The sequence below is a fragment of the Colossoma macropomum genome, unplaced genomic scaffold, assembly GCF_904425465.1.
Source record: "Colossoma macropomum unplaced genomic scaffold, Colossoma_macropomum, whole genome shotgun sequence".
Taxonomy (NCBI): domain Eukaryota; kingdom Metazoa; phylum Chordata; class Actinopteri; order Characiformes; family Serrasalmidae; genus Colossoma; species Colossoma macropomum.
In genome coordinates, this window is record NW_023494806.1 from 34,207,944 (window position 1) to 34,225,524 (window position 17,581).

At 40.5% G+C, this 17,581-nt stretch overlaps 4 protein-coding genes across 4 annotated transcripts; all 4 read right to left on the reverse strand.

Annotated features, from left to right (window-relative positions):
* Positions 1-76: 76 nt before the first annotated feature.
* LOC118827219 (histone H1) lies at positions 77-1,569 on the reverse strand. The gene has a single exon (XM_036598507.1). The coding sequence runs from the start codon at positions 1,502-1,504 to the stop codon at positions 896-898; it is 609 nt and encodes a 202-aa protein (XP_036454400.1). The 5' UTR covers positions 1,505-1,569; the 3' UTR covers positions 77-895.
* A 3,507-nt stretch (positions 1,570-5,076) lies between these two features.
* On the reverse strand, positions 5,077-5,813 carry LOC118827235 (histone H4). The gene has a single exon (XM_036598525.1). The coding sequence runs from the start codon at positions 5,659-5,661 to the stop codon at positions 5,350-5,352; it is 312 nt and encodes a 103-aa protein (XP_036454418.1). The 5' UTR covers positions 5,662-5,813; the 3' UTR covers positions 5,077-5,349.
* Positions 5,814-5,881: 68 nt separating this feature from the next.
* LOC118827234 (histone H2B-like) lies at positions 5,882-7,012 on the reverse strand. The gene has a single exon (XM_036598524.1). The coding sequence runs from the start codon at positions 6,793-6,795 to the stop codon at positions 6,154-6,156; it is 642 nt and encodes a 213-aa protein (XP_036454417.1). The 5' UTR covers positions 6,796-7,012; the 3' UTR covers positions 5,882-6,153.
* A 250-nt stretch (positions 7,013-7,262) lies between these two features.
* Positions 7,263-17,506, reverse strand: LOC118827233 (cytochrome b ascorbate-dependent protein 3-like). The gene is given in 7 exon segments (XM_036598523.1): positions 7,263-7,616; positions 7,893-8,061; positions 12,380-12,434; positions 12,437-12,533; positions 13,627-13,835; positions 15,750-15,945; positions 17,448-17,506. Coding segments are annotated over 6 exon segments (741 nt in total). The 5' UTR covers positions 15,937-15,945; positions 17,448-17,506; the 3' UTR covers positions 7,263-7,592.
* Positions 17,507-17,581: the final 75 nt, after the last annotated feature.

The window sequence follows — 17,581 nt, forward strand, 5'->3', positions numbered from 1 at the left end:
GACACAGACAACAATTCTGCATTTAAAATGTTGTTTTATTTGTATTTTATACTAAAATGCATTTAGAGAAATTCTTAACATTTGAATGAAAAAAAAAACAAACACAAAGAAAAACCAACGGTATCATTACCATCTCTAAACTAAGGAACATCCGTATCATTGGACAAATAAATAAATAACATGTTCTGTTTAGTATTTACAAGAAGTCACAATCGTTATCAGTATTTACAAAAAGAAAAAAAAACGACAAACATAAGCTAAGTAGGACGTCCTTTCTCACACATGCCTTCCCTCACACAGTAACTCTACAGGTAGATTTAAAAGCACATTACGCTGTACAAAATAAAGAGTTTAGTGTAGGACTCTCTCCCACTTCTCTGTGTCTACAGTCTAACCTCTAACCGGCTCGAAGGGATTTGAAAATGTTACCACAAAGCCTAATCGGATTTGTGTGTCGTTTACAGAGGTAGAGACAGTGTGTTGTGTTCTCAGAATCTCAAAAAATAAAGGTTCACAAATAAAAAAAAATGTTTCAAATCGCCACTTATGCTGCCTAGAAATCTCAGAAAAACGAGGCCGGTTCCAATTCTCCGTTCCACCTTAACTGGTGCTGCAGTTACATTCCCTTCTGAATGAATGAATGAATGGAACTGTTGGCACCAGTTAAGGTGGACCGCAGAGTTGGAATAGGGAGCTAACTTTAGCTTCACAGAAATCTCGCTGGTGATAGTCCGGACGCAACCAAAGTCTATGTAAGCCGGGGGCGGGGAGAGTCCACCTATCGCCCCCTCCTCTGTAGAGTTAGTCCATACACACCCCTTTCATTCAGCATGGTATCGTCCTCCGCACTTTTTGTGAAAACATGTCGTTTCGTTGAAAAAAAAAAAGTAGTTTTCTACTTCTTCTTCGCAGCCTTCTTCGCCTTGGTTACTTTGGGCTTGGCCGCTTTAGGCTTCACCGCCTTGACCTTCTTGGGACTTTTGGCCACTTTCTTAGCCGCGGGCTTCTTCACCTTCTTCGGGCTCTTGGCGGCAGGCTTCTTGGCCGCGGGCTTCTTCACCTTCTTCGGTGCCTTCTTGGGCTTGGCTGCCTTGGCCGCAGCGGCTTTCTTGGGCTTGGCCGCTTTGGCTGGAGCTTTCTTGGCGACGGGCTTCTTGGGCTTAGCCACGGGTTTCTTGGCGGGCTTTTTGGCGGCGGGTTTCTTGCTCACCTTGAAGGAACCTGAGGCGCCGGTGCCTTTGGTCTGCACCAGGGCGCCCTTCTTCACCAGCGACTTGAGAGCGAGCTTGACGCGGGCGTTGTTCTTCTCCACGTCGTAGCCGCCGCCGGCCAGAGCCTTCTTCAGCGCGGCCAGGGAGACTCCTTTCCGCTCGCTGGAGGCCGCCACTGCCTTCACGATCAGGTCCGACACGCTCGGTCCGGCTTTCTTGGGCTTGGCGGCGGACTTCTTCTTGGGCGCCTTGGCCGGCGCTGCGGCCGCGGGAGCTGGAGCCGTCTCTGCCATGTTTCAGCCGCGGTGCTCAACGTCACGTAGAGAAAGTTGGAGTAGTAGTAGTGGAGGAACGCTCAGTGTTTACGTCCCAACGGCCGAGGGCGGGATTTAAACGGGCGATGAGAACCTTATAGACTCAATCGCCCGCACGGCTGCTCCCCAGCAGCGGAGAAGTGCTTTCAGATGTGTTTTCTTACCCGAAGAAACGCGATAATTTCCACGGTAACCGGCTACGGATCGCGGTGCGGCGGGCACGGATCGATAGCTGACTTCTTGGTTTTCACGGCCGGCTCGTGGTTCGCGCCTTTGGGTCGCCGGTTTGGTACAAAATGGCCAAAACGCGGCCAAATCTGAGCCAAATCCGAGTGGGAAACATCGTACTTCCTCTACTCTTTTAAAGATTATACGTCCAATTTCGCCACCAAAGGTGGGCAGCTTGGTCGGCCGACGTAGAGAAGACTCCAACGTACACGTTTGTGGCGATTTCAGGGAAACATTTCCCCAGAAAGAGGAATTTTGAGCCGTTTTCCACAGCCGAGGTAGCACAGCTCCTCGCTGTCGCCATTTCAACCTCCCTTAATCTCAAAGATTCTTTCTTCAGCCACTGTACACGGACCAGGACTAATTTCTGCCCAACATTTCACTCGAGAAGGTCAAATAAATCGGCGAAATGGTCCCGTTTGGCAGAAAAAAAAAGTCGAGTCCGCGACGTGTAGTTTACGAACTGTGTACGTTAGCATTGTCTCTGAGGTACATATGCTAGTCGTGGTAGCTCACTTTTAGCTTGGGGTGTTGTGAGGTAAATGTCTGTGATATTTGAATTTTGTGGTCACATTTTGAAATAAAATCATGTTAAATTAACTTTAGGCTCGAAGTTTGTTCCCAAACGGGCCCGTGGTTTATAATAAGCGTTCTTTTTAAACAGTTAGCTCGACTTCACTTAGCATAGCCATCGAACTGATTCAATGGACGCACAATAGCCTCATTGAAGTTACCAGCATCCATTTCCAAGGCTTAAAATTAAAGCCTGTGGTGATTTTGTGCTACAAAATGAGTTTACATGTCGTTTTTGCATTGATTTACCTGTGTTTGTTCAGTCTTTATACACTTATTTGCATTTTACACTGCATTTGCAGCCTTTTGTCTGTATAGCAGTGCTAAGACAGCATTATTCAGGAATGACCACTGTAAGAATGCTGGACTTAGCCAGTAAAAAGACCATTTTTTTTTTAAATGTCCGCATAATTAAATGGTTAACATGTCAACAAAGTCATTTAGAGTGGTTTGGTCCGAAATGCTTAATTGTAGAGAAACTTGCCCAGCCACAGTTGTTCACAGGGGTGGTGACATGAACCAGACAAGGGTTTAATGCCTCTAACATAAAGTTATTATTATTACATGGAGTGGTTATGAATAAACTGCCAATGTCGGAGACACTGTTTAATGATAGTTGTGTAATTAAAGTTTTGGTCTAAAACATATTTTAATAGATTTGTTTTAATCCGTTCATGGTGGAGGGATACATGGTGGGTGTTCTAAGGTTATATAGTCCCCTAAGAAAACTATTTCAGACTGAAATGGCCACATTTGTGTTGTAGTCGTGGTGACCCCTGGTTCCTATCACCACCACTGTAAAGAAATCAGAGTTGGTAAGTTTCTTTACAAATTAATTAATTCAAATCACTCTGACTGACTTTATTTATATCTTAATCACTGTATTATGCACACGTTTACTGGAATTCCTCCTTAATGGGTGATACCTCTTGGCATAATTCAGCAGTTGAGATGTAAACAGAGTCATTCAGGGTGGTTTGGTGTGAAATGGTTCACTGTAGAGACTCAGATTTCTTTACAGTGGTGGTGATAGGAACCAGGGGTCACCATGACTACAACACAAATATAGACATTTTATTTACTATCCAAAACCACCAGTGAACCAACACTTGTCTTCTGAGTTTTATATGTAATGGTTAATTTGAAGAAAATCCATTGTTTTGGGGGGCTATTTTGCTTTACAACGTCCTGTATGTACCTCTTCACCATGAATATATTTTGCAAATATATATTTTATACCAAAACTATCATAAAACAGTGTGTCAGGCATCAGACAGTTTATTCATTAATGGTGGGCCAAGGGCAAAAAAAAACAAAAAACAACCATACAGTGTTATAAACTACAGTGTATATAACATATTAACACCATGAAGCTTAAAAAAAAATCAAATTTAAAGGTAAAATTAACATTGTGTAAGTTATGTATGGTATAAAAATATGTTCTCTCATTGGTTGAGGGGGTAACTTTCTGGAGGGCCGTCATTGGGCCAACTCTGGGCAGCCTTGTTTTAAGTAGCATTAAACTCTTCAGAAGTCTGGTTCCCATCACCACCACTGGGAACAATTCTGTTTACATCTTAACCATTTAGTTATACATAAATAAATACAATACATAAATAATATATATAAAATAATTCCCCTTAAAAAAAGCAGCTGATAATGCCACTGCATTGCATTTGCTGATTACATTTCATTTGCAAATAGGCTTAGTAAATATGGAGAAATGCCTGCGTTAACATGCAACTTGTTATAACAGATTAATTACCCTAATAGCATCAGGTTATGGTTGACGAAGTGGAAAAATACAGACAAATAAATAAATTAATAGGCCATTATGTTTGACAGGTTTAAGGAGGCAAGTCTGCCTTGTTATAACAGCTTAATTAACCAAATGGGCTGACTTTGTTCCTCAGAGATGTAAAAAGAGCCAATGCAGTCTCGTAATAAACACAATAAATAAATAAATAAACAAAAAAATGAGTGGTTATGTTAACAAGGCGGATCTTAAATTGTGCAGTGGGGCCTTTATTAATGCTAATATAAACACATACAGCTGTTTGAAAAAAAAAAGACGAGGTGAAGTGTAAAACTAGTTTTAAAATTATTATAACAATATTATATATATATATATATATATATATATACACATACATATATATATATATATGTTCATTTATTACTCAAACATTATCCTTCACAGGAAGGATATAATAGAATGAGTGAATGCACTGAATGGATGAATCCTTTTTTAATCATGTAAATAAATTACATTTAAATCCATTTGAAACTTTTTTAAAACTGAGGGTGTATAAACGTGATTTTGCACAATTTAATAATTATTCAATGAAGTGGCATCATCTGAAGTAACCTAATGAGCATAATAGTACTTATATATAATGTATATTCCAAAAGATTATAAGATTTCCATTCAGAAAGAATTTAAAGGTATTTTTTTATAAGAAACTAGAAAAGCTTTTTAAAACCTTTAACACAATGAAAAAAATGGACAAAGCTGATATTTTTTTTAAATTTATTTTTACAATATATACAAAATAGAAAAAAAAACGTTTTTTTGTTTTTTTTCCAATCTCTGTTAACAATGATAAACAAAACATTATTTTAAAAAGGCAAGCAAAAATGGAAGAAGCTGATATTAAGAAAATAATAAAGTAAATAAAAATGTTGAAAAATTTCCATATATATATATATATATATATATAAAAAGAAAGTGAAAGAAAAGTTTTCTTGTAAATAAACTAAATTGAAAAATGTATATTTTTATAAAAGAAAATAATATGAATTTACAAATTACATACCATAAAAACAGAAAGAAAGAAATTACAAAACTGAAAATATTTATGTAGAAAAGATCTTGGCACAGCCTACCGTTCAAAAAATGAAAAAAAGAAATACAAACAGATTTCGGATTTTGCCCTTTTACAGATCAGGTGGGCGGCCCTTAAAAGAGCCTTTTAAGAGTTGGAGGGTGTCGGTGTCGGTGCGCGGGTCGGTCCGGGTTCGGTTTAGCCGCCGAAGCCGTAAAGCGTGCGGCCCTGGCGCTTCAGCGCGTACACCACGTCCATGGCGGTGACGGTCTTCCGCTTGGCGTGCTCAGTGTAGGTGACTGCGTCTCTGATCACGTTCTCCAGGAAGACCTTCAACACGCCGCGAGTCTCCTCGTAGATCAGACCGGAGATACGCTTGACACCGCCACGGCGAGCCAAACGGCGAATGGCCGGTTTGGTGATGCCCTGGATGTTATCGCGGAGCACTTTACGGTGACGCTTGGCGCCTCCTTTTCCCAGACCTTTGCCGCCTTTTCCTCGGCCGGACATCGTCGCTCTTTCTTCGTCTTCTACAGTCGCACAACAGTCGGAGTAAACAGCATGGCGCGCTGTGAGAGCTGAGGCTTATGTACACAGCACGCGGACCTAGTTGAACGCAGCCTGTTTGCTGCTGGCGGCGTGCCAAAATTACCATACGCGGAACTAATAGCAAAGAATGGACGTTTTGGGTTTTCATTTTGTGGAAAACGGGAGAAACTACGCTGTCCTCGACTTTTATATTCGTAGTTATTTTATTTTTTGTACAGAAAACAACTTTGAATCCATTTCCACACAGTGCCAATACTGTTAACAAGCTAGCACTGACGTTAGTACAGGCTGTTAGCACCACGAATACGGGCCAGATCATCACTTCTTTATTCTGTAAATATACCACAAGCAGATTAAAACACCGTAAAGAGGAAAGGTGCTCTTTTATTGTGTTGTGGGCGGCTCTTATAAGAGCCTTTTTGGGAAAGTGTTGGGTCCGTCACTGTGGCGTTCTCACTTGGAGCTGGTGTACTTTGTCACTGCTTTGGTGCCCTCGGACACGGCGTGCTTGGCCAGCTCTCCAGGCAGCAGGAGGCGCACGGCAGTCTGGATCTCCCGGGAGGTGATCGTGGAGCGCTTGTTGTAGTGAGCCAGGCGGGACGACTCTCCGGCAATCCGCTCAAAAATGTCATTGACGAAAGAGTTCATGATGCTCATGGCCTTGGAAGAGATGCCTGTGTCTGGGTGAACCTGCTTCAGGACTTTGTACACGTAGATGGCATAGCTCTCCTTGCGGGACTTCTTGCGTTTTTTGCCCCCTTTCCCCGCTGTTTTGGTCACCGCCTTCTTCGAGCCTTTCTTCGGCGCGGCTTTAGCTGGCTCCGGCATCGTGAGAAATAAGTATTGGTCCACAAACAGAACAACAAACAGCACATGACACACACAGGGCAGATGTGTATATATACAAAACGTATGCAAATTTGGTAGCGGTGCCGCTCCGGCGCTCTGATTGGCTGGAATTCTCGCCCCGGTTCCCATTGGCTGGTTGTAGACGTCAGCATTCTGCTGCCTTGTCCTATTGCAGGAAACGACTGTAGTAGTATTTTTTTCCTTTCTCCAAACCGGTTTGAACCGGATTGAGGAACAAAGACGCATGAAGTCGGGTCATGCTAAACTGATGATACACAGAAATCCACATTTATTCAACAAGATGCTTTATTTTTATGACATTTGATTGCATTGACATAAACATCTTACACTTTACTGTGCGCTCTTTAAACAGACGGTTCTTTAGTAAAGGCACTGGTTCTATACAGAACCACTTGCATGCTTACATGGCTCTCTGCATGGTGAAACGGTTCTTTAGATTGATGGAGAATGTGTTGTATTTGGTTCTACATAGCAGCAAACAGGGTTCTGCTATTGGTGTCAAGCTTGTAACAACAGCAGAACCCTTTTTGGTTCTACACAAACCATTTTTTTTTTATACAGAACTGCATACAACACATTCTCCATCTATCCGAAGAACCATTTCACCATTCAAAGAACCATGCAAATGCTTCTTTGAGTGTTTGTGATCCTGTATAGAACCACTGCCCTTACTAAAGGACCCTTGAAGAACCTTTTTTTTTTTTTTTGAAGAGTGTAGGCTTAGTCAGTCTGCATTGGAATGCATGGTAACACTGCTCGCTTGTATTTAATCATTCACCTAATATATTATTTACTGATTTTGTGAGTGAAATGATTCAGAACAATGGTTAAAAGATATATCTGGCCTGTTAGTACAAAATATATTCTTCCAGCATGCTCACTGCATAGATATTTTTAGAGCTTTATAACAAAAAAAACAGAAAAAAACAGATGGGACGGAGCGTTTGTAAACATCCACTGCAGTCCGGTAAGTGCAGACATCGCAACCCAGACCTCCAGACATCAACACGCACCTCCAGACATCAACTTTCGTCTGTCATCAGTGACTAGAAAGGAGAACAAGGAGTATCTGTAAGCTTTCATACTATCAAGCAGACCTGGCTTAATTTTTCTATGGGCTACAATACAATGAGGCCTGCAGTGCAACACTAATAGATAAAAGATATGGACTGAATTTGCATAGACTTTAATAAATGCCATTGGCTTTGCTCTAACACTGCTTTAGAATGGCATAGTAATGATGTAGTCCTAATACCCAAGACTGGGCAGAACAAAGGCACCATGAAAACCTTTTGTGTGCACATGCACAGGCGCACACCCACCCTGTATTCCCCCTCCTCGCTCCCGGGCTCTGGACGTCGCCACGTCTGATTGGCCAGGATTTTCAAAACGACCAATCCGAAGGCAACGATGACGACACCCAGTGAATTGGCCAGTACTGCCTCCGGTGGCAGCTGGGCGTAAGGCACTGTCCCATTGGTGTTCTTCTTTCTAGGGGAAGAGACCAATAGCAGAAGAAACTTTGCATTTGTGTGGGGAAACAAAGACATTATAGCAGCTTTCATTCTAAATGTGTCTCTTCTGCTCAGTCTCACTTCCCCTTTTCACTTTTTTTTATTTTTATATTCAGCCAGACCCGAGCGCGGCAAACATAGGGAAAGTGTGCACCGTTACCTCGTTAGATGAGCTAACTTCAGACTGCCGCCAGTCTTCGGCCTTTAAATAGCATTCAGTGATCCATTAAGCTTTCTCTGCCAGCAGTGCCTTGTGGGCCAAGGGTTGAAAACACTTCATATGCTTTGCGTGAACTGACACTGTGCTTTTAAATGTGCTTAAATGGCCCACTAGGGATCTCAGCCTCACTGCTGTGATTTCTTAAAAGGCCCACTTAAAACCCAGTTTTCCTCACTTTTTTTGAAATGAGTTCAATGCAGTAGGCAAAGTTTTAAAAACATACTATTCACTACCCAGTCCATATATTGCTGCTGTTGGAACAAAACCTTGTATCTCTAAAATGTAAAATTACAGGAGAAGAAAAAACCTACTTTACTTTTAATGTAAGTCAATGGAACCAGATTTTTTTCCAAGTCTTTTTGGGCTGTTTGTTTTGGTCCATTCATCATGAAATTTACAAACAATGTGAAGGACAACAGGCATGTTCAAATTATGTCAAAAACTGAAAAATGACAAAAAATGGAGATTTTTTCCTCAATTCACTGTATCTTTGACGTCACAAAAAGACATATTTACATATATCCGCCTCCTACAGCAGTTTAGCCCTGCCCATTTATGTTGAAGTTATAAGGAGTGTTTCAGAGTGCTTTTTTAATGTGGTACAACACAGGACAGCCAATCAGAACAGAGCTTATTTGCATATGTCAGTCTTAAAGGAGCAGTAACACAAACAGCCTGTTTAATTCTAAAGGGGTAAAGAGAGTTTGTAAAATGGTCTCTTAGAAATGAATTATGAAATAGGTGGAGAAAAAATAAAATACTATAAAAATGTAGGATATGAGCCCTCTTTAAAGGAAATTAACACAGTTTAATTTTAATATGTCCATAGTTAAAGGAAATAGTTTAATGAAAACAGTCAGTTCTGATGGCACAATCTGATTGAGAAACGTTCTAGTTGTGCTGATATTTGTGATAACAGCACTTTTTTCCTCCACAGTAACTGTATCATTCCGCTGCCCATCTGGTCACATTTTAGAGAAGAATTTGACCACAAGCCTGATGTTGATCCTAAGCAAACGCTTCGGTCAGCAGCTGTGATGGTGGAATAACTAAACAAACTGGAATTAGCCATAAATGAACTGAATGCAATACAGCAAACAACATGAACTGTTGCGGATAAATGCTTTACAGACTGACTGGAACAAAACCACATTCAGGTCAAATCTGACCCTGATATTGTGACAGTTTAAAAGAGGACTATTTTCTTGGTGGAAGTATTTGTCAGTATTAAAGCACATTTGATGCAATGTTCAAGACTTATTTGCTTTCCTTTTGTCTTTATTTTATAAAAGCAATACAACACTTGAGGCTGTGTGCTAACGCGAATGTAATCATGGCTCTGATGAACTACCATACTCACCTTCAGCTTGTGACCGAATCACAGCCATGACGTTCACAATAACACTCAACCTCAGGTGTTCTACTGCTTAAATCAAATTTACACAATTTTACCCCAAATGTAGACGATCAGCTAAAATATTTTGTAACCACCAATTAGCATCAAATTTCATGTTTAAATCATGACACACTTGCCTCAAACTGTGTTTAGCTCTTAAATAATCCATACCAGACTTGCTTATGTGGTTTCTAACTCTGTGTATCTATGGAAATGGATTAACGTAGACAAATTCCAGGCGTCAAGATAAATGCCACTACTGTTTTTAGTTATGTGATGTACTTTTGTTGTTTTCATGCAAGTCTGTGATGATTGTGGCACAAAATTCACAGTTCAAACTCATGAAATCCTAACAGTAGGACTATAGGCCCTTTTCACAAGAAACGGAAGTGGGTACTGCTGGGTAAAACAAGTTCTGCTATTGCCTTTCGGACAGTTACTGACCTCAGAAATACAGGCATTCATTTCACTTCAGCCACCACAGAAAGGTGTGTCACTTTATCTTTGTCGAAGTTGCCAAGATTGAAATTCGAGGATGTGTCCAGAATTGTTAGAGGATCAAACACACAACAATGCAGGAGTCCAAACTAAATAAAAGATGTAAATGATTCATGGAAAAAACTCCTTTGTGTACAATAACATCAGTTAACGTCTACAGAGTGATAAATCAATGGACAGGTGAAAATAACTGTAATCAAAATGCTAGATAAGCCATATTAGCTGGAGATACTGAAACAGCTCGCTAACAATAAACTGGCAGAAAGCTAAACACTTGCCAGGTCGTCAGGGGGGTCCGTAGTGCCACTGTAGATGTTTTCTTATTTGCATTTATAAGCACTCAGCTGGTTCCCTGATATGTTTAATCTGCATTGATATAATTCCTGATATTCCACCTTAAATGGTGCAGCAGTTACATTCAGGCGGCTCAGGCACCATTTAAGGTGGAACCACGAACACTGACTCTCCGCCGAGCGTTCACTCTTTCAGCTGCTGATCATTTTTGAGGGAGAAAATGAAAACTGTTCCACTGAAAGCAGCTGTAGCAGCAACTTTAAAGCACAAACTACATTCAGTGTAATGTCAGTTCGCAGCAGTGAAATGCAGACAGAGGTTCTTTTACTCCGTATGACAAAGTTTATTCCTTTATTAATTGCACAAACTTGTTTTCCTCTGCTCATCATCAGCTGACAAACCACTGAAACTGAGATGAGGCTGTTTTTGCTTCAAGCTCTAATACTTGAGTCAACTGTAGACGCTGTACTCGTCATTGTTGTTATCGTAATTGCTTTAGCGGAAGCAGCGTTACCCTGCAACGAGCACTTCCAGCAGGAAAAATGCAGAATTGTGAAAAGGACCTACTACTGGTGTGTAATAGCACATGATGAAAGGATGTAATCAAACCTACAGTAATGCAGAAACAAAGCTGGGGAAATACCTACAGTAAAGGTTTACTTCCTTTTAAAATGTCACAGCAAGCCTTGTGACTGGTCATGTGACTTAGCTGGAAGCCAGCACTGTGTGACTAGCAAAACAAAACCCTTTGTTTATTTAATTTCCAGTCAAAAAGGCCATCAAGTACAGGTTATTCACTTCACAGCATAAGGAGAAAAAACAGGAAACATATTTAACAGAAAATTGGTCTCTAACTTCTGAACACTAATGTATATTTCAAATTCAAAAATATTCTGAGATTGCCACTGAAATCAAGATGTCCATTCCGTCTAATTTTGATATGAGCGTGTCCATAAGAGTTAATGAACGAATATTCGGTTAACTGCAGGGACCTTCTCAGTCACATCTTTAACAACATGTCCTTGGCAACATGCTAACATTAAGACACTTGTGTTTCGTAGTGTAATAAGCTCCCTGGAAAAAAATTTAGTCAACTTGCGTGTTTAAGGTGGTGACTAATTTTTTTGTCCATTGAGCTTAGGAATAAAAATCATCTTGCTTTCAGGCTTCTAGAAGTTAACGCAGGTCCTGCATAGCCAATTTCTGAAAGAACGCTTATTCACAAGCCATGAAACACGTCAGCAGTCCCTGTCCGTTAGTTTAGTCTTTCGGCCACAATTCTGATGAGAATTTCCTGTAGACTGGGATTTTTGCTACTGCTGGTCGACTCGTATGGCGGTACGCTTCAAAACACCTGCAAATTTCCTTCACGCTGTGCCCTTTGGCTCACCCAAATGCAATCAATCCTTTCTGCCAGTCATTAACATCTGCTTTACGACCCATTTTCCACACAACGAATGAGACATTCACTGCACTGTACCACCTCTTGTCAATCTATGTATTCCGTCACACACCCCGCAAGTATTTATAGTCCGATCATCCTTGTGCAACGCCATCTGCAGGAGACTGAAGTTACTACCACCTTAAACATGCAAGGTTTCAATTTTTTTGTCCGGGGAGCTTATAATATACTTACAAATATGAATCCTGTTAAAAAAAAATGGCATTTTCACTATACTGACGGTCTGTATATTTTCTCTTTCTTCCTGTGATGAAATGTGATGAATATCCCATCCCAGGTGGTTTCAGTATTTTAATACTAGCACCTCAAACCGAGTGCCCAGATGAACCCTACTATGAAATAACTACAACAAATTCACGGTCTAGTAGACGGGTGTTTTCAGGTAATGCGGTGTAATAACATGGCTCGGCTTCGTTTTCACTTACAGAACAAAAAGCAGCTTCTCGTTGATCCCTGAGATGCAGGAAACTATGCTGAGACCAGGATGATGGCCCCCATCCACACGTGGGTGGGCTTGATTAAGACACGCAAAGCCATTGGTGACCATGGTAGGAGGAACGTTCCAAAACCTGCAGCCCACTAAACATAGAAGCAAACAACAGACACATAAATATAAATTAGCATCTTTATTTTAGTGATTCAGGTCTAAAGCATTTGATTAATAGTAAAAGAAGCTTATGTAGTTTTACTGTGTATTTGCGATGATGATAGATGAGTTCTGGACATTATTTTGTTGGATTGGGTCAGATTTGGACAGAATTTTGTAGTATCAGTTGTATTTATCAGATTCTGAGAGTTTTTTGTTGTACTCTAGTCAGTTCTGGACAGATTTTTTGGATCAGGTTAGTTTGGGCAGAATTTTATTGGAACGGGTGAGTTTTGGACAGATTTTTTTTTGGATCAGGTCAGATTTGGACAGGTTGTTTTTGGATCGATCTGATCGGGTCACATTCTGAGACATTTTTATTGTACTCTGGTCAGTTTTGGACCGGGTCAAATTTGGACTCAATTTTGTAGGATCGGGTCACATTCTGAGAGATTCTTGTTGTATTCTGGGGAGTTTTGGACAAATTTTTGGATCAGGTCAGATTCAGACAGAACTTTGTCGGATCAGATCAGTTTCCAATTTTTTAACGTGGTTCAAATCTGGTTTGGATACAATTTTGTCAGCCTTGGGTTGGGTTTGGACTCAAAACACGATGCTGTGTTTCAGGTTGGGTCGGGCTCAGATAGAAAGTTCTTGGGCTGTATTCAGGTTTGGACCAAAACTTCAGGCCCGATTAAAGCTCTAGTACTGATCTATGGTGTTTACTAGAAATGATGAGTGCCCTGTGAGAGACTGTGATGCTCTCAAAAGCACAGGAATTTCATTTTATGATTCCAGCACTAAGCACATGTTCTCATTGGGCAGGTTTGATTAGACTAAAATGAACCCTGGTCGGATTCCTATGTGCGAGTGTGAACACTGAACACTGAACATTTGAATTGTGGTGCACCAAGTAAGCAGACTGAGGAGACTGGTTTTGGTCTGTTTCCAAACACGACCACAAATGTTCAATACACCACTAGGATTCTTTATTATAGGTGTTTTTAACATATCACGTTACATCTTAATTACAATAATCACATTATGAAATTTTGTCCATATTACGCAGTAATAACTGATACGTACCTGTGCAGCGAACAGGGCGGTGGTGACGATTCCCACCCAGCTGTGGATCGAGTAGAGGTTTGGAGTGTTGTTAGCGTTGTGGAAGTCAAACACCGCACACAGTCCCAACACGGCGAAGAGCAGTGACAGCAGCAGCAGGCCGGCGTGCAGAAGCTTCCATGGCTGCTTATTCTGACCCCAGGTCAGCGGGATTCGGTACACCACGGCCGCTAGGAGAGCAGGAAACAAAGCAGAGGAATTTATTTGACTGATTTATTAAATGAGTGACAGATATTTATTGACGAATGACGAGTCCTGTCCCACTGATTTAGTTTGTGTTTTGATTTGTTCACTTATCTGCATGTGCTCCATCTACAAGAAAAACTAGTGATGCACTGAAATTTCAGCCACTGAAAAAGTTCAGCTTAAATGGTCAAAGTGTGGCTTTCTACAAACAGAAGTTGTACAATGAGAATTAATCTAAATAATTCAAATGAGAAATAGTGATCAAAACCACGTTTCTTCTCTTCGTTCTCCTGCTCTGGTCAGTCCAGATGCATTCAAACAGTTTGAGCAGCAGCAGATCAACAGTGAAACTCAAACATGGTCTATATGGTTCTGCACACTCCTTAACTTGCTAGCATTGACTGACTTAATGAAATTCTTGAATGAATAACACTCCACATCTTTTGGTAATAATTCTCTTTTTGAAAGTTGTTACTGCAAGAAGACGCATTAGAACCTACCAGTGTGAATTTAGCTTTTTATTCACTTTAAATGACGCACGCTAAATTGCCCCCTACTGGAGAAACTTCAGACTGCTAAACGAGAGTTCCAAAGCCATGTCCACAAGCTTTACATATTAAAAAAATGAGGCATTTTCCATACATTTGAGGAAACTTAGATTTGCAGAATTTTATCACATAACATTACAATGTTAAACAAACTACACTTTGTGTTTAATAGCTAGATGTTAATTTCATGATTATAGATTATAGTTCGATTTTATGTTAATTTTCATATGTATGTACACATCATATGTGTAATATGGGTATGACTTTATGAGCTACACATTTTTATTAGTTTCTATGGTGAATTACCTGTCCTGGGATCTTCAATTGTAAATATTTAAATAAAGGCAAAACAAACAAAAAATCAAAAGCTATATTTGTAAACTGAGCCTAGAAACGGGACTAGTTTACATTAGAGAAATATTTGTAGTACTTTGTTACCAGTGTAATGGGGCTATGGTTACTAAAACAAGACTAGGCAAGCTTAGTTTTGCCGGACTCTCAGGCCGCACGCTCTCTCCTCTGCAACTTTTGGTAACTTTTGGGTGAGGCAGCCACTTTAAAAGTGAGGGGGCACAGTTGTCAGTACATGACACCCCTCAAACCCCACACCCCCCAGTTGTTCCTTTCTTCAATTGGACGAATGGCGGTTGACGTACTGAGGGTAGGTGCGTTTCAACAAAGTGTGTCAGTCAGTCAGTCAGTCAGTCAGTCAGTGAAAATGCTTCTTGCAAAAACAAGAACCGTTGCTCCAGTTTTGGAAAGCTACATGAAACTTGATAAAAGAAGGCTGGATAAGACATTCTCTCAGTCCATCTTATGCCAACACCCGCACTGTTACAATGTAGCTGTTCGGTTTCGAGTTCTCATATTATAGTCATGTATTTTAAATGTTTATTTGTGAAATTCAGCAACTGCCCACTGGCCTTCACTGTGAGTGAGTGTTAAGTCAGCAAGTTTTTCTCAGTTGCTTTCTAAATACAGAGAACTGCTTTCATTGTTATTACCGTATAAAGGGACAACCATAAGCACCTACTACATCATTCACGTTCTGAACCTTTTTTCAGTGCTATCTGCAAACTCTCGATAAAACCTTCCTGTGTTAAATTACAGCATTTTTCTGTTTTTGTTTTTCTTATTATACAGTGTCTGCTTTTCTGACTATTTACGGCCGTTTTTAGTGTCTTACTCGGTTTTTTGTTTCCTCTCTGCTGCTGCTCTGTGGTTCTATTGGTTTTATTGTTCCCTGTTTGTCTAGTTTTACTGTTTCTGGGTGCACAGACTGTGATCTCCATACAAAGCGTCTCATCTGTGTAAATCACATCTCTACACAGTTTCCTCTAAAGCCCTTACCGTTCCCATAAAGCACCACCAGCCCCATCACCATCAGGACAGGGTGCCAATTGAACTGCTTGGCTCCGTGGTCCCATGCAAAGCCCCCGCGGTAGCTGGCGTTCCAGTGGACCACCAGCACCACGCACACCACACTCAGCACCAGACACAGCAGGTAGGCTGCATAAAAAGCCACGGTGGCTTTCATCACGACGACCTGGGAAAAAATACAAAGGAAGAAAGACAGTTTAAAAGATTTATTTTGTAACAATGTGGTAAAATTGACAGAAACATCTTATGGCTAGTAGAGGAAAAGTTTGTGAAGGGACATTAAAGTGGCCTGACATGGCCGTTGATATGCTTTACCAGGTGGTTGCTAAGATGTTGCTAGGCCATTGTGGTATCCCAGGTGGTTGCTAAGGTGTTGCTAGACCTATGTGATTGCATCCCTTGTGGTTGCTATGCTGTTGCCAGACAATTGCTATGATATCCCAGGTGATTGCTAAGGTGTTGCTAAGCCCTTGTTATTGTAAGACCCGGTGATTGCTAAGATGTTGCTAGGCAATTGCTATGATATCCCAGGTGATTGCTAAGGTGTTGCTTAGCCCTTGTTATTGCAAGACCCAGTGATTGTTAAGGTGTTGCTAGGCCATTGATATAAGATTCTAGGAGGTTCCTAAGGTGTTGCTAGGCCATTGTTATGGCATCCCTAGTGGTTGCTATGCTGTTGCAAGGCCACTGCTATAAAATCCCAGGTGGTTGCTAAGGTGTTGTGAGGCCCTGTCATGGAATCCTTTGTGGTTGCTATGTTGTTCCTAGGCAATTGCTATGATATCCCAGGTGGTTGCTAAAAAGTTCTACTATGTACTACATCCTTTGTGACATCATTTGTAGTAGTTACATTAGACTTTTCTCAACATTTGTGTTTCAACCAACACTGTACGAGAACCGTCTGAGTGCTCAGTCCCAAAAGCACATGTGCACTATTCTTGCATTGGCTCTACAATTGTGCAAAGTTTAGTTATAAAACAGTGCAAAAAAAGCATAAAATAATTTTAAAAAACAGTAAAATCCTACTAACATCCTACTGGAGCTGGAGTACCAGGAAAGATCGAGTGATGTAATTTGTGTGTGATTTCCCTGGCTAATTCTGGCTGGATCTGTGTAATTTCCCCAAATTACACCAAACAGCCCAAACGGAATTGAAACATCATGGAAATAGAATCAGACAGTCAAATCCCACACAGACTACAATATCTGACCTCCTCTGGTGAAGTAATCCAGCTCCCATAGGAAAAATACAACCTTATTCTTGACATGAACGGTCATATTTGAACTAATGTAAATAATAACATTTATAATGTTTTACTTATTTAGCAACTCTCACAAATGTAAACTTTACAATGCCCCCCCCAAAAAAAAAGTCAAAAAGTCATTGAAATCATTTTAAAAAAGTATTACAATAACCTCTGAAACTGTTTCACAACTGATTCACAACAAAAAGTTTAAAGGAAAATGCACATGGAAACAAGACCGAAAGATAGTAGGCTATGATGAAGTCCACTTAACTGGCATAAAAACGGTACTCAAGTTAAAGTTCAGTGTAATATATAAATTTCATACATATCTATCTCAAATTTACGTGTTAATTTATGTATTGTATATTATGCATCATTTGTTATATACAGATAATAATGCTTCTAAGAGCAAACCGCTTACCTCACTGAAAGGCTCAAGAGCACCACTAACCCCTTCTCCTTTCGCAGTGGAGATATATCTGAGCGTATGTTTTGACTGTCTAAATGTAAAAACATGTGAGGCTGGTGGTTCCTCTTTTTGGTGACATCATGCAC